Raw genomic sequence first — 17,641 nt, forward strand, 5'->3', positions numbered from 1 at the left:
ATATTCGTGCCATCACATCTGCTACATGAAGAGATTTGCGGTTCCAAAAGTCTTGTGACTGTCTGTGTGTGTTTCCTACTCATAAACTAAAGATTTATGGTGTACCCCTGGATAAGCAGCTAAGAGTAAGGTTAATGAATTGTTTAAAGGGAGTATAATTTGTTTGTGAACATCTTACAAATGTGAAGAGCAGTTTTTATACGTTTTTTGAAATTTGGGTCAGCGAACAGCACAAGTTGTGTACTTGAAAGACAAAATAAGCAAGATGTAGGTTTAATGACTCGATGATGAAAGGCACACAATGGGAACATTCGAGTGAAGGAATAGAAACTAGCTATCATACTGCTTGAGAATAGAACGCATGATGGATATTGGAGAGAGCATCAGAAAATAAAAGGAGATTTCACATGTGAAAACTGATTGTGGTGCCAATGTTGGAGTTTACTGGCAACAATTACACAGTACTCTATCCAAACATACAGTCACAAGTGGCATAACACGGTTTATATATTAACATATTCACTTCCAACAGTCAAATAGCAATTACTGTTCATAGCTTACCCGATCATCATTTGTCTGTTCTGTCAGATCCTTATCTGCAACTGTTGATGATGTTGTAGGTTGTGTTTGAGGAACAGTTTCTTTTTTCTGAACAGGGGACACTGCCGAAGTTTTGGCGGTTTCAGCTTCATCAGTTACTTGAGCCTCAGTCAGTTTGATATTATGATTTGCTGCATCTAGGAAATCAAATACTGAGAATTTGCTCACTCCTTTCTTTCTCACTAGAGATGCAGATGGTTGGCTAATACTGTAAAAGAGAAATGAATTAAAAAATACTGGAAAAACTATCATATTTATTCAGTTACAAGTACATCACAGCCTGCATACACAAGAGCTCAGCAACAAATATGGGCACTTAATAAGTTGGATGCATGTCTCCATGACACTTTTGCCCTTACTAAATGAACCAATGATGAATCAGGCTGCTCTTCATCTTGGGATCTTCTCTTTTTTTCTCTATCAACCTTACATGGTGAGAGTCCCAGTATGAGCAGTAATATGCAGATATACGTTGATCAAGAGTTCTGTAAGCTACCTCCTCAATAGGTGCATGGCACTTTTTACAGATTCTTCCAATGAATCTCAGTATGACATATGCCTTTCCTATAATTAGTATTGAGTTTTTGTTCCAGTTTTATAGTTCAATGTGCATACACTCAGATATTTAGTGGATGTGGCTGTTTCCAGTGACTGTGTAACAATCATGTACATAAACAGTGACATATCTTTCCCTATTTATGCACAACGTGATAGACACTGCCAATGCCTCCACCAAGTGTTGATACTTTGCAAATTTTTGTGCATTTCACAACAATTTTATAGGACTGTAACTTCTGTTCAAACAACAGAATCCTTTTTTCCCCCTAAGGGAAGTCTTTCCGCTCCCGGGATTGGAATGACTCCTTACCCTCTCCCTTAAAACCCACACCCTTTCATCTTTCCCTCTCCTTCCCTCTTTCCTGAAGAAGCATCCATCGGTTGCGAAAGCTAGTAATTCTGTGTGTGTGTTTGTGTGTTTTGTTCATTGTGCCTGTCTGCCGGCGCTGTCCCGCTTGGTAAGTCTTGGAATCTTTGTTTTTAATAGATTTTTCCCATGTGGAAGTTTCTTTCTGTAATAATGGTTCTACAACACTTCCCTGGAGTGGTTCCATATCAGTTCTCTCCAAGGCACCATAAATTATGTGGCAGAAGGTCCGTAATGAGTTTATTCCATTCACAGATAATGTGATGGAACAGTAACTGACAATATTTTCCTAATTTTATCATCAATATCATTACAGGAGACATTTATGAGAAGAAATAATTTTTTTTAGTTCATTACACAAATACACTCTCAGAATCTTATAAATACACACAATACACATTTCTTGCCAGAACCTCTTCTCACTGTAGATTGGTGGGCATTTAAGGGACATTCTCATGCGAACAAAACAAGGCTGTTGATAACATAGCGCTCCCCTCAGAATTTTTTCTATACTTTCTTTCAACCCAAGAAATACAGAAGTCGCATCCAAGACAAAATTTACATACTTCAAACTGCAGAAAGTGTGTAATATCGAAGTTCTAGTTCCATTTAAACTTTAAGTAACAATGGCAATTAAAGTAGTAGGATTCATATATTATTGTGCCTTGCGGCCAGCCTAGAACTAATATGACACTAATGCAACATCAAATGTTACAATAATATTATTCGTTTTAATGGAATGGAGTTTTTGATACACCACTGCTGTGAAACTCTTGCTTCAGTGAGGGCTAAAACTGATTCTGAAAAGAGTATAACGCAGTCAAGAGGAAGAGATATGCCACGATAAGGGACTCTGACTCACCAAAATGTTGCCATCCTTAAGCTAACTAGTAACACCATACAATGCACACAGTTCAATTATTTGAGTTTCTGTTCATTCGAACTGGCTATGGTGCAAGCTTAGTGGTGATACCAAAGCCAATGATTTGAAATCGTGGGTGAATTTTGCTGACGGATGACTTTTCATTTAGGTGGTTCAGTGAAGAAATAAAATGTTGATTGGTAGTCCTATCCAAAAGCACACTCAATGCATCTGTATTCCATCCAAACATCACATTATTGGCTTCAGTGATGTAATATTTTTTAAGACCATAGTTTTGTGGGAAGGCAGTCAAATTGACATCTGTGCACTACACAATGATAACACAGAACTTTCTTGCTGAAGAACTACATCTTTATGAAACTGATATTCAGAAATAAAATGGTTTCAGTAACATGGGGTGGACAGCAACAACTCCATGTCACCTAATAATCTGAAACACAGCAAATGATCTCCACAGGAGGGGACTTTCAGTGGCCTGCAGATTCTCCTTATATCACAAGGGAAACTCCCAGTTGCACTCCACTCAGATTTAGTGGGAAGATGTCCCAATGGATAACTCATCAAAAAATGAACAAAGACCAAGCATGAAAACAGGAATAAGGTGTAATTAACTGTGAAAAAAGAAGTGAAATAGAAACCACGAATGGTCCAAGCTCAAGATTTGCAACATCAAGCGAGTTTAAATACTTAAGGTGTTGTGGTTCTGTGGTCATGGTGTTGCACTGCGAAGGAGGAGATCCATGTTCAAATCTCCCTCGCACCCCATATCCCCCACCCCTTCCTCCTCCAAATTATGAACTGTCTGTCCAGTCATTGACATGTCTGTTCACTGTATTCAAATTTGTGTCTGTGTCGTGTGTCACAGCGAGTTATAAGGAAGGGACCTAAAGACACAACAATCTCCTATGTGTTCTACACAGGTAACACATGACATGACTCTTTTGTTTTACGGTTGGAATAACCTCCTCTGCTTACATTGGTTGACTTACTAAGTACAACTTTCTGCATTCTTTTCAATGGATATGGCATTATGCACTGGTTATCTATACCACCAGTCCCACAAGACCTCAGTTTATCCAGAAGAATATTATGATTCTAAAATGTGCCGTAAACAGGTCACAGTAAATACCAACTGGTGCTATCTTGTTATTCAATGCTTGTAAAATCTGGTGAGTAAATGTGTAAATAGCATTCTCAGTTGAGCTACTCTTGTGAAATACAAACTGTAATTTGCTGAAGATATTACAGTTGCTAAGGCGGGATACTATTCTAGAATACATGTCCTTCTCAAAAATTTTGGAGAATGATGTCAGTAGTGGAATGGGTAAGAAGTTATTGACATCTCTCCAATCACCTCTCTTACAGAGGGGTTTAACTATGGCACGTTTCAGTCTCTCTGGAAAAATACCACGAGTCATTACACATGTCAGAAAAGATGATGATTATTATATGGGAACAGACATTTAGTAATGTATTAGAAACACCATCAACTCCACATGAGCTTTTACTTTTGACAGAATATATAATTTTCTTAATTTCAGAAGAAGAAGTTGGTGAGACATCCATATGATTGAATTTTATGTAAGTTGCTTGTGGATGATGCTGTTGTATACAGAGAAGTAACAAGATCACTAATTGCAGCATATCGAAGGTACTGGGAGGAGTTTGTGTCCAGTGTTATTTATAGTATAATGACCACATAAAACTAATTGCTGGAAAGACAGAAGCTACACTGAGATTCACAAGTGGCTCCTAAAGAAATGACATGCACACACAAAAAAAGGAAGCTTACATAGGCCTATTTCACTCAGTAAGAACTTTGAAATCTCCCTTTTCTCGTGTGTGCATTTTATTTCTTTAGGAGCCACTTGTGAATCTCAGTCTGGCTTCTGAAATTCTTACTATGTAAAATTAATAGAGGCAACATATCGTATCCAAATAGGAGAAGTGAGTTTCATTGTGTGTTCTTTTGGTGAGCATGACAGCATCAAAATTCCAGTGACAGATAATGTAACAGAGGAACTGTGAATTATGAAAAGATTTACTGTTCACAGTAGAAGAATGTGTGCCCCAAGGAAAGTCATATAACATGTTTCATTCTCCCACCAACACCTCACTGCATAATTATGGTGATAAAACCAGAGAAATTTGAAGCTAATACACAATCTTACCACAGGAATAAGAAATCTTTGTCACACACAGTACAGATAATCTGAGATAGAAATGTAGATGATTCTTTAAAAATTGTCCTGAATAGTAAAAAATATCTTTGTATAAGTTATGCTCCCTGTTCTATTAAGGAATGTTGCACACTCGTTAAAACAGTGGATCTGTATTTGTAAATATATGATTCCAAACCCCCATTCAGCAAATCTCATTTATGTTCTATGGATTCCCCAAACCATTTCATGTATATGTCGACTGAGCACAATGTAGGAAGACAGGTGTGTGTGTGTGTGTGTGTGTGTGTGTGTGTGTGTGTGTGTGTGTGTGAGCGCACGCGCGCGCGCACACACGTGTGTGCGGATATGTGCATGTTCATTTTTTTCCTACAAGCTTGAACATGGAAATTCATTCCGAAAGCTAGCAAAGCTCTGTTGTTTGTGTACCTATTGACAACGCAGCGTTTCTGCCTTTTGGTGAGTCATCTCCTTTATTCCTCAATAATTCATAATTCTAAACCAGAACTTACCATACTTTATTAATTCATCTACTAATCTTTCAAAAACATAAGTAGGAAGCAAACTAACATAGCTAAATAACACAATCAGTGCAACACACTATTTACCCAGCCTGTGGCTCAGGAACATTGAAGCGCTTGCAGAGCAAACTCGTTGGTTTCCAGACACAGCGCTCTCTGGTGAGCTTGCCAAACATCTTTGCCTTCGCTGCAGATACACATGCTGGGATTTCTTCTTGCAAAACATCAGCACCAGGAACAGAGGCTGGGACAAATCGGTCATTCATGGCTGCCTCCAGTTTGGCCACACGCTCGAATTCTGCCACTTCTTGCTCCCGCTGCCACTCTGTCATATCCAATGGCTGGCATTTTGCAAAATCAGCTGAAAATAAATCATAGTCTATATCTTTTGAAATGATTAAGAATGTTAAATCGGTGGAATTCAACAAAGATGTTCAAAGCTATGTTCAATTGCTTTTCTTGTTTAGTTTTGGACTAACTCACCACTCAAATAACATCACTATGTACCATTACTCTGTACAGGATGTACACAGGGTGGATTAGAAGATGGAAGGGTTCATCATCTTCATATTGAAGATGCCATACCATTATTCTATTGGAATGAACTAAAAAAATTACAAGAAACCTAAATGGGGAAGAACAGAAAGTATGGTTCTTCCAGGTTTAAATCCAATGTCCTACCTGTAGTTTCATTTAAATGATTAATTATTCATCACACTTTCAAAGTCAAGTCTTCATACTTACATACAGGCATGTGTCCACTAGCAACTAACTTCTGCAAGCATTTGCTAAGGCATTTACATTACAGAAAATGTTTACTCCTGAAAGTCCCTTCACCACATGTTAATTTCAGGAACTTGTTGCAAGTACTTGAAGTTAAGTTAGTATTAAGAAATCAGTCTTAAGCACATTGACGGTTTTCTTAATACTAAGTTAATTTATATTAATCGCTTTCACTCCACAACCATGTTGTCCAAACTTCTACTTGAATAAGTGTTTCCATTACAGCAGCATCACGAGGCGGGCAAGTGGAAGTTTATTGTGTCATGGTTAAAGACAGAGTAGCCGCTACCATTACTGCATTATTATTATTATTATTATTATTATTATTATTATTATTATTATTATTGAAGAAAAATAGTTACTAAAATCCAGATTAGGAAAAAACAAAATGTTTGGCTGAAGTGATGGATATAGAGGATATAGAGGCATACATATTTAAGTTATCAAGAATCACTACTGAATGAAATAAAATCGGGGGGCTTCACTCAGACTGAAGAGTTTCTGAGAATGTTGTACGTTAGTTTCGAATCTCTCTCATCTATTGTTCAATAAAAGATTCAAAAACAGGATACAAAAATGCAGCAAGCCGTACCACCAAGAGATGGCCTTTTAATTACTCTTTGATTTTTGCAAACAGTATTTATTACTAATATAATATATTTATGTTTAGTCTGACCTTAAACAATCCAGTAAAATTTTAAGACATCTCTATTGCCATTCTACTTCCTCACCTGGTGAAACTTGGTTTGTTTCGTGATTCTAATGCACTGACATTTTCATACTGGTAGTCAACACAAAAATTTCTGTGAGTTTGAGGAAAACTTCCAGCAAATGGTAAGTTCTTGCAGCAAGATGCAAGAAACTGTTTCCACTAACTTGCGGAAGCTACTTCTGTGAGTTGATAAATCACACGGACGTTGACTTGCTAGGAGTTTTTCCACATCAAACAATTTGCAGAAGTAGATTCTGCAAGCAATGTGCAGAAGTTTATTACCTAGTGGACATGCACTTAAGCAGTAAAAAATTATGGTGAAAGAAAAATTCACCATAAAGAATCAACCAAAAAGAAACAACCTTTTTATATATTAGTGCAAATTACTAACAAATATCACCCTAAAAATAAATACGGGAAATAAGAAATGTGATTGGTCTTACACTAGTAATGACAATGAAATGAATACCCCTAGTTGCATACAGGCGTTGATATTAATCAACGGGGACAGTTGAAAATGTGTGCCCCGACTGGAACTCGAACCCAGGATCTCCTGCTTACATGGCAGACATTCTATCCATCTGAGTCACCAAGGACAGAGAGGATAGTGCAACTGCAGGGACTTAGCTCTGGCAAGACTCCTGTGAGACCCACATTCGCAACTTATTGTCCCGCACTATATTAATAGTGCCCCTGCCCATTATACTCATTACTCGCGGCTTTTTGCTAATTCCTGTAAGAGTTCGGACACTGTTTGTGCATTTGCACAGAAGAAAATAGTCAAATGGCTGGTGAGCCTTAACTATATATGAAGATGGTAACTGTTATTTTGGACATGTCCTGTATGCAGCTAGGGGCATTCATTTCATTGTAATTTCACTCTAACGAGCTGCATGGTCACCGATGTTATTTGTTCTTTCGGACATGTCAGAAAGAACAGATACCATCTTATATAAAAGTAGTATTTGTGATGCTAACATTTAAATTCTGAAAAAGTGACACACAAACGTTGAAACTCTGTTCTGAGGTAATGAGAATATGATATCCATATAGACATGTTTTTGAGTATTTTCATGTGCTTGAAAACATGTATTTCTTACAATTTTTGTAAGTTATGAGTGTTGTGGATAACTTGTTTTGTAGTAAACCAGCATTTGTGACTTAGTCACTGTAAATAACGAACATATTGTGCCACATTGGTTTTCTCTTTAACACAGATGTATATTGTCTGCATTATCATAAATTAATGCTATTGTCAAATTTGTTAGTGAACTTAATCTTAATCTTCAGACCTATGAATTAAAGGAGAATAAGCACACTTAGCTTAGAGTTATTTGTTTACTGCCCTGTAAAATATTGCAGCAGCACAATGCACCTCCACTCTGTATGTTGTCCTCAGTCATGGGATAATTTAATTGCTGTTCATAAGGAGCTAGAAATTACTCTAACTACTGTCAGCCAATTGAAAGTTGCCGCAAATGGTGTGTTGGAAGGGCAACCAAGAGTCATGTACCAGAGATACAAGTTACCTCAAGTATTATACTCTTCACTGGCTAATGTCTTTCCTGCAGTAAGTACAGGATCTATCACTACTTGTCATTTGACTGTAAAGGCGTTAGTGATAGGTTTAGGCATCCTGTACAGAGGAGACAGGAACCAAACCAGGGATATCTCAGAATGGTACACCCATCCCCCAATCAACAATTCTGAGGCACTGTCTTCCACCAAGCCAGTGAGATTTACTTCACCTATTGGGAAACATGCTGCATACCGTGTCAAGAGCAGTGGTCTATTTATCGTAAGCACTTCAAACATGCAGCGAATAATGTTGCACCTCAGGGAAATGGCATCAAGGGATGGGAAGGAACATGAACACTCAGTCCTTTTTTAACACGTTAAAGAGGCTAGGCAGACACAGAGGGATCAGGGTGCAACCAGCTGCAGATATGGCGGTTATTGGGACAAATGATGCCTGTTGACTGCGCTCTGAGATCGTATTTGGATCATTCCAGTAACTGGCAAAGAAGGTTGAGAATACCAGCCTTGCTCATGGTGTTTCAATGAAGTTCACAATCTGTAGCACTGTCAACAGAACAAACCATTGGACTGTTATTGTGAGTCACTCCATGGCTATCACACCCATTATAATAAGTTGTTTTCTAAACTTAATAAAGTTTGTTGTGTCGGTCATCGTTCTCTTGTGGAATAAGAATACACTAGCTGTGAGTAGGACCATCTCTTCATGTGTTTTTCATTGGGCAGTTGCTTTTTGTATTTTTTTTTTTTTTTTTTTTTTTTTTTTTTTTGGCACGGAGTCTCTGACTCAAACACTGATGCAAAAACAGAAGGCCCTCATAATGGTCATACAACCCATGGAACAGGCTTTTCCGCCATTGTTTTCCACAAATTCACCTCTGGTTCCACTTCCTCCTCAGTTCCCACCATTTGATGAGCTGATGTACAAACAGTACCTATGGCAACATTTTCATTATTTCCAGATCACGGATGCTACGATATTTTGTGCACTGTTTTTGTCAGGGATTTCTCTCACCTTGTATTAGGTGCTGCACCAAAGGCCCTGCTGCAGGAATGTTCCTCACTGGTCTGTGTTGCAGTCTGAAGAAGTTCAAATTTTTCCAACCATCTCTTGGGTACAGAATGAGAATTTTCACTCTGCAGTGGAGTGTGCGCGGATATAAAACTTGCTGGCAGATTAAAACTATGTGCTGGAACGAGACTCGAACTCAGAACCTTTGCCTTTCACGGGCAAGTGCTCTACCACCTGAGCTACCCAAGCACAACTCACGACCCGTCCTCACAGCTTCAATTCTGTCAGTACCTGGTCTTCTACCTTCCAAATTTCACAGAAGCTCTTCTGCAAACCTTGCAGAACTAGCACTCCTGGAAGAAAGAATATTGCGAAGACATGGCTTAGCCACAGCCTGTGGGATGTTTCCAGAATGAAATTTTTACTCTGCAGTGGAGTGTGCACTGATATGAAACTTCCTGGCAGATTAAAACTGGAAACATCCTCCAGGCTGTGGCAAAGCCATGTCCCCGCAATATTCTTTCTTCCAGGAGTGCTAGTTCTGCAAGGTTTGCAGTAGAGCTTCTGTGAAGTTTGGAAGGTAGGAGACAAGGTACTGGCATAATTGAAGCTGTCAGGATGGGTCGTGAGTCGTGCTTGGCACGGAGTCTCTGACTCAAACACTGATGCAAAAACAGAAGGCCCTCATAATGGTCATACAACCCATGGAACAGGCTTTTCCGCCATTGTTTTCCACAAATTCACCTCTGGTTCCACTTCCTCCTCAGTTCCCACCATTTGATGAGCTGATGTACAAACAGTACCTATGGCAACATTTTCATTATTTCCAGATCACGGATGCTACGATATTTTGTGCACTGTTTTTGTCAGGGATTTCTCTCACCTTGTATTAGGTGCTGCACCAAAGGCCCTGCTGCAGGAATGTTCCTCACTGGTCTGTGTTGCAGTCTGAAGAAGTTCAAATTTTTCCAACCATCTCTTGGGTACAGAATGAGAATTTTCACTCTGCAGTGGAGTGTGCGCGGATATAAAACTTGCTGGCAGATTAAAACTATGTGCTGGAACGAGACTCGAACTCAGGACCTTTGCCTTTCACGGGCAAGTGCTCTACCACCTGAGCTACCCAAGCACAACTCACGACCCGTCCTCACAGCTTCAATTCTGTCAGTACCTGGTCTTCTACCTTCCAAATTTCACAGAAGCTCTTCTGCAAACCTTGCAGAACTAGCACTCCTGGAAGAAAGAATATTGCGAAGACATGGCTTAGCCACAGCCTGTGGGATGTTTCCAGAATGAAATTTTTACTCTGCAGTGGAGTGTGCACTGATATGAAACTTCCTGGCAGATTAAAACTGGAAACATCCTCCAGGCTGTGGCAAAGCCATGTCCCCGCAATATTCTTTCTTCCAGGAGTGCTAGTTCTGCAAGGTTTGCAGTAGAGCTTCTGTGAAGTTTGGAAGGTAGGAGACAAGGTACTGGCATAATTGAAGCTGTCAGGATGGGTCGTGAGTCGTGCTTGGGTAGATCAGATGGTAGAGCACTTGCCTGCGAAAGGCAAAGGTCCTGAGTTAGAGTCTCGGTCCGGCACACGGTTTTAATTTGCCAGGAAGTTTCATCTCTTGGGTATCTTGGCCACATCATCTCAAGGCAGTATGCCCGACCCTTGGAGAGTTTTCTCAGGGTTATTACAGACCTGCCTGCATCCCTTGTCATTGCATCAACTGCAGGCTTTTTTTTTTTTTAAAGGTAAAATTGCCTATTACCATTGGTTCACTATTGGGGTATCCACTATCACGCACCTACTGCATCTCCTTCTACGTAAAAGTGCTCCCTATGTTTGGCTACCAGAATGCAACCAGGGCTCCACCACACAGAAGATATGCCTGTGGTCAGAACCGTGTCTAGCTATCTTTGATCCCAACAAAAAAATTCACGTTTTTTTTGTATGGCACTAAATTCAAACTAATTTCAGACCACCAATTTGTTATTTAGTGCATCTGCCCAAGTCACCAATAAGGCGGCTCACAAGTTGCTGGGTGGGCCTTGTTGCTCTCCAAACACAGCTACGACATACATTTTCACCCCACATCGTGCCTAAGGATGTCTTATGCCTCTTGCCCATTGGCCCAGACCCTGAGTTCAATCAGGAGGAAATTGTGTGTCTTCATCTGGATGTCTGCTACCGCCAAACAGTAGACAGTTTTCTGACCACTAGTGTTCGAATCGCCAAGGCAACAGTGGCCAACCCCATCCTCAGGCAAGTAGTCTGCCTTGTACAACAGAGTTGGACTTCTTGAACTCCACACTGCTCATTTGATCTGCATCGCAACTGCTTTGTCTTCTGCCATCATCTCCCATGCTTAGATGGTGTCCTGCTCATCTCCATGGACAATGAAGCTCTCCGAGTGGTCATTCCCAGGAGTTTGCAGTGGGAGGTTTTACAGATGTTAAATGAGAGGCACTAACGTGTTCCCTGCACCAAAGCCTTGGTTCACAGTCATGTTTATTGGCCCAGCACTGACTGAGAGCTGGAACACAGCTGCTGCATATCTCCACTGTGCTAGTCAACAGGCAGCTCTCAGGTCATTGTTCTCTCTGTGGCCCATAGTGAACAGATATGGCTGATTGTCACTGGCATGTTTCCCATGGTCTGGTGCCCCCCCCCCCCCCCCCCAGCCGCTACTGATATCCTATTCAAACTATTTCCAAGATTTTATCTGTGGAAGGTCTTCCAGCCATGCTCATTTCTGACAATCGACACCAGTCCCTGTCTCAGGTGTTTCATGATTTCTGTGTGTGGTCAAGCATTTGCGATGTTCGCTTCTCTCCCTTTCACCCACAAGCTAACAAAGAGGCTAGGCATGTGGTTCATACCTTCAAGACCCAGATGAAAAAATGCCTACAAGACTCCACTGACTTCACTGCCAAAGAGGCATTAAATTTTTTTCTGACGGCCTACTGGGTGACTCCTATTTGTTCCCATAGCCCTACACAGCTTATCCACGGGCACCAGCCAAGGACGCTGCTCCGTCTCCCCCATCCTATATCTCGCCCACCGTCGCTCTCCAGCATATCAGGTTTTAGACTGAGGATGGTAGTGTTGGTATTTGGTTTTCGTTGGTGCCCCTGCTAGCTACCAGCAATCATCATATGCCGGAACAGCCACTGCATACACCGTGCGGACAGGGAAGAGTGAGGTCAAGTGCCATCAAAATCAGCTCTGTATCCAGGTGAGCAGCACCCACTTCCCCCCTCCTATCTCAGCCGCAATACCCCCTTTTTAGTACCCTGGTCACTGGGTACCGCATATCCACAAGGGTTCCAGCCTCCTCTTTCGTCTGCAGCAGTACCTCCACCCAAAGGGCCTATGTCTCCTGCAACAGCTCCAGTGGTGCGCCAGCCAAAGTGCATACTCCTCATTGGTTGAATGTCACAGGAGCAGCCACCACCTGTGGCAGTGTCACCTCCACCTTCCACACCACTGCTGGACATTGCCATGAATCCCAACTTGTAGTGGCCATTGTCAGTCCTGTCATCTTGTGTTCTGACAGAGGAGTGTTGGGGTTCTCCTCACACTGGCCACTTTCGCCCATATCCCCAGATCTCCGCTAACTGGGGATTGATTGTGCCTCTCACATTCACGGCCTCCATGGATGTGGATATCATCTCAACATTGTGGCAGCCAGTGGTATCAGCAACCACCCAAGGGGGTGGTTGATTAGTGGGAGGGGACAAAACATTGAGGTCGTAAGTCCCATTGGATCAGGGAAGGATGGGGAAGGTAGTCAGCTGTGCCATTTCAAGAGAACCATCCCGACATTTGCCTGAAGTGATTTAGAAAAACCTAAGAAAATTTAAATGAGTATGGCCGGATGTGGGTTTGAACTGTTCGCCCTCCCGAATGAGAATCAGTGTGTGAACCATTGCAACACTTCGCTCAGTCCCCCAAGGGACAAGAGGTGTACTGACCAACATACATCCACACTGTAGATCCTGGTGCGCAACCATAGGGAACACCACACAAGTCAGCAGATGCAGCTAAAAGTTCGACAACTATCAGAGGCTGCCACTTGTGGATGTGGACGCAGCCTCTCATCAGTGCACCCTATCGTTTGGCCAACAGCTTCTTGAGATGGGCCTGGCCAGCCCTGACACAGTTACATGTTCACCTCTGCATATGTGTTACCAGACTTTTATTGTGAGCCATTCTGTGGCTAATGTACCCATTATAATAAGTTGTTTTCTAGACTTTATCAAGTTTGTAATGTCAAGCCATCATGTGATGTTCTCTTGTGGGATTAGAACAGTTAATAGATAAAGAGATGCTGAATGAAAATATGTTTAGATGCCAGGAGAGCAGTGTATGAAGCCTCCAATGAGAGCCACAGCTGGATATTATCATGACATCTCTTACAGAATCTGAAAAATTCTGCTCATATGTAAATGCTGTTAGTGGCATCAAGTTAGTGTCTAGGTACTCATGGATGAGGCAGGAACTGAAATCGAGAGTAACAAAGCAAAAGCAGACATACTGAATTCTGTTTTCAAAATTTCGAAAACCCGAGAGTAATTCTCCAACTTAATTCTTGTATCACTACAAAGATGAGTAGTGGCACTGATAAACAACTGAAGTCACTAAATTTGAACAAAGCTCCAGGACCTAATGGAATCCCTATTAGATTTTATACTGAGTTAGCCCCCGTTTTAACCACAATACCTCAAACAAAAAACGGTGCCCAGTGGTTGGAAGAAAGCACAGGTCATATCCCTCTAAAGTAATGAAGCAGAACTGCTTCACATAACTACCATGCACTATCATGGACATCAGTTTGTTGCAAAATCTTAGAACATATTCTGAGTGCAAATGTAAAAGATATTTCAAAAAGAATGACCACCTGCATGCGAGCCAGTATGGATTCTGGAAACATCAATCATTTAAAATGCAACTCATATTTTTCTCACAAGAGATACTGAAACCCATGGACCAAGGCAGGAAAACCAATACAGCGTTTCTTGACTTCCAAGAAGCATTTGACGCAGTACCACAAATATGTTTCTTACCAAAAGTATAATCATTTGGTACAGCAATTGAGGTTTGTGACAAGATTGATGATTTCTTTGTGGAAAGTGCACAGCACATTATCTTGGATTGAGAGTCAATGACAGATGTAGAAGTAACTTAGGTGTGCCCCATGGAAGTGTGTTGGGACCCTTGCTGTTCACGTTGTATATCAATGGCCTTGTAGACACCATTAGTAGTAACCTTGAGACTTTTAGCAGATAATGCAGTTACCTATAATGAAGTACTGCCTGAAGTAAGCTGTCCAAATATTCAGTCAGATCTCGATAAGGTTTCAAAGTAATGCAAAGATTGGCAACTCACTCTGTGTTCAGAAGAGTAAAACTGTGCACTTCTTAAAATTAAAAAATGCCAACTCATACAAATACCTAGCTGTATTAATTTGTATGGATACAAAATGAAACAATCACACTGTCTCATAGTTAAAACAGGTGGCAGACTGTAGTTCAGTGGTAGCATACTAGGGAAATGCAATTAGTTTCCAATGGAGATTGCTAACAAAACACTCCTGGGACCGATCTTAGAATATGGCAGAAGTGTGTGGGACCTATACCAAACAGGACTAACAATGGATATTAGACATATACAGAGAAGAGCAGCACAAATGGTCACAGGTTTGTTTTACCCATAGAAGAGTGTAATGAAGATGTTGAAAGAACTGAACTAACAGACTTTTAAAGACAGATGCAGACTACCTCGTGAAAGCCTATTTAGAAAATTTCAAGAATCAGTTCTCAGTGATGAATCTAGAAATATACTTCCGTGCCCTACACATCGCTCCTGCAGGGATTGCGAAGACAATATTACACCAATTACAGCGTGCATAGAGGTATTTAAGCAATTATTCTTTCCACTCTCCATGTTGTTGTTGTTGTTGTTGTTGTTGTTGTGGTCTTCAGTCCTGAGACTAGTTTGATGCAGCTCTCCATGCTACCCTATCCTGTGCAAGCTTCTTCATCTTCCAGTACTTACGGCAACCTACATCCTTCTGAATCTGCTTAGTGTATTCATCTCTTTGCCTCCCTCTACAATTTTTACCCTCCACGCTGTGCTCCAATGCTAAATTTGTGATCCCTTGATGCCTCAGAACATGTCCTACTAACCGGTCCCTTCTTTTTGTCAAGTTGTGCCACGAACTCCTCTTCTCCCCAATTCTATTCAATACTTCATCATTAGTTATGTGATCTACCCATCTAATCTTCAGCATTCTTCTGTAACACCAAATTTCGAAAGCTTCCATTCTCTTCTTGTCCAAACTATTTATTGTCCATGTTTCACTTCCATACATGGCTACACTCCATACAAATACTTTCAGAAACGACTTCTGACACTTAAATGTATACTCGATGTTAACAAATTTCTCTTCTTCAGAAACGCTTTCCTTCCCATTGCCAGTCTACATTTTATACCTTCTCTACTTCGACCATCATCAGTTACTTTGCTCCCCAAATAGCAAAACTCCTTTACTACTTTGTGTGTCTCATTTCCTAATCTAATTCCCTCAGCATCACCCGACTTAATTTGACTACATTCCATTATCCTCATTTTGCTTTTGTTGATGTTCATCTTATATCCTCTTTTCAAGACACTGTGCATTCCGTTCAAATGCTCTTCCAATTCCTTTGCTGTCTCTGATAGAATTACAATGTCATCGGCAACCTCAAAGTTTTTATTTCTTCTCCATGGATTTTAATACCAATTCTGAATTTTTCTTTTGTTTCTTTTACTGCTTGCTCAATATACAGATTGAATAACATCGGAGAGAGACTACAACCCTGTCTCACTCCCTTCCCAACCACTGCTTCCCTTTCATGCCCCTTGACTCTTATAACTGTCATCTGGTTTCTTTACAAAAATACAGTAAGGAAAACGTCGCCATTTTAAGTATTTAAAACAATTCTCATTCTCGCCGCTGGCGGTAAAATTCCATCTGCCGTACGGTGCTGCCATCTCTGAGACGTATTGACAATGAACGTGGCCTCATTTTAAAACAATGGGCATGTTTCTATCTCTTTCCAGTCCGGAGAAAAAAAATCGGAGGCCTTAGAACTTGAATGCACCTCGTATATTACATCGGTTGCTGTTCACATTAGTTGTTGGGCAAAAAGCAGCCAACAACAAATGTAAATCACACCAAATGAATATAGATGTGAACAGGTACCTGAAGATGGATCTGCTGGTCGAAATCAGTAACTGCATCATTAACATTGGATGTTTCTATTTTCTTCTATGCGAGGATCAACTTGTAAAAGCTTTCTTACTGGCACTTACAACTGGTCAGTTAGAACTTACTTTATTTTCTAATCTGTCTCATTATTTTTTGCAGTGTAGGGTAAGCAGTATAATTCTGTGGCATCAGAATACCATCTCAGTCTTTTTTATATGCATCAGTTTTGTGCAGACAGACAATGACTATTCTTTGTGTCAAAGGATAATTCAATTAAGAGAACTAATAAATTATGAAACAAAGTTACTGGCCTTGTACCTACCTTCAGAAGACGAAACGAATTTCTCTGCCAACAGACACATATCAAAGTAAAACCAGTACACTTTTTACCTTTCAGAGCCAAGAGCCCCTTCCTTGTGCAAGGTTAAAAGGAAGGGCAGGTTACTCATATCGCAGGATGAGCCCTAACTACAGGTGGGTCCCTCTCAACTCTCATCTAGAAATCTACACATTCAAGTATGGAGGCCACACAAATATAGTGAGTACAAACCTTTCCTTCCAGCTTTAACCAGGGCAGTATACTGCTCATATCGGCTCTGTTTATCTGGACGTCCTGCAAATGGACAGAACTTTGTTGCAACTGAGTTTTGAGAGAGTTTCTCAGTAATTTTTGCAGCTTCTTTGGCCAACATTTTATTCTCATCCATTTCACTTTCTTCTGAAGCTGTCAAATGCATGCAAGTATTGTCATTTAAAATTTGTGCCCTGTCGTTAGATGACAATGCGTGTCTTTGCAGACCCATTTTTCTAAAGTTGTTCTCTTGACTTTTGTCAGGTGCAGATTCGAAACGTGTCTTGCGAACTGTATGGAATGGCTGAAAGTTTGTTGGTAACTCTGGAGGAGGGAAAAATTTCCTTGAAGAAACTGAATGTGTGGCACAGACAAATCCATCCAGAGTGTCTTCCTTATTACTATCCCTTCGAACTGAGTCTTTCTTCTTTTGGAGCTTTTGTGAGTCATTGCCTCCCAAACTAAAGTCATACTGAGACATATCCTCCAGTGCATATATGTCTTCATCCTCCTCTTCTAATGCTCCAACACCAAATGCCTGTAAAAATATCAAGCAAATTAGTGAAATATCTAACCTTTAATTAGATAAGCACAGAAACATCAACTTGTTAAGAGAGCTATTTGAAAACTGGTAAAGCAGTGGTTTAATACTCTTAGTTCTCAGCAGCATC

General features: G+C 40.6%; 1 protein-coding gene across 1 annotated transcript in view; it reads right to left on the reverse strand.

Annotated features, from left to right (window-relative positions):
* Positions 1–17,641, reverse strand: part of LOC126355743 (G patch domain-containing protein 1 homolog) — a 47,964-nt gene that overhangs the window by 10,340 nt on the left and 19,983 nt on the right. The window contains exons 6-8 of the mRNA XM_050006125.1: positions 16,950–17,508; positions 5,197–5,470; positions 562–808 (exon numbers count right to left, since the gene is read on the reverse strand). Coding sequence (XP_049862082.1) covers positions 562–808; positions 5,197–5,470; positions 16,950–17,508 — 1,080 coding nt within the window. The remainder of the gene's footprint in view (positions 1–561; positions 809–5,196; positions 5,471–16,949; positions 17,509–17,641) is intronic.

This window comes from Schistocerca gregaria, chromosome 3, assembly GCF_023897955.1.
Source record: "Schistocerca gregaria isolate iqSchGreg1 chromosome 3, iqSchGreg1.2, whole genome shotgun sequence".
NCBI classification, from domain to species: domain Eukaryota; kingdom Metazoa; phylum Arthropoda; class Insecta; order Orthoptera; family Acrididae; genus Schistocerca; species Schistocerca gregaria.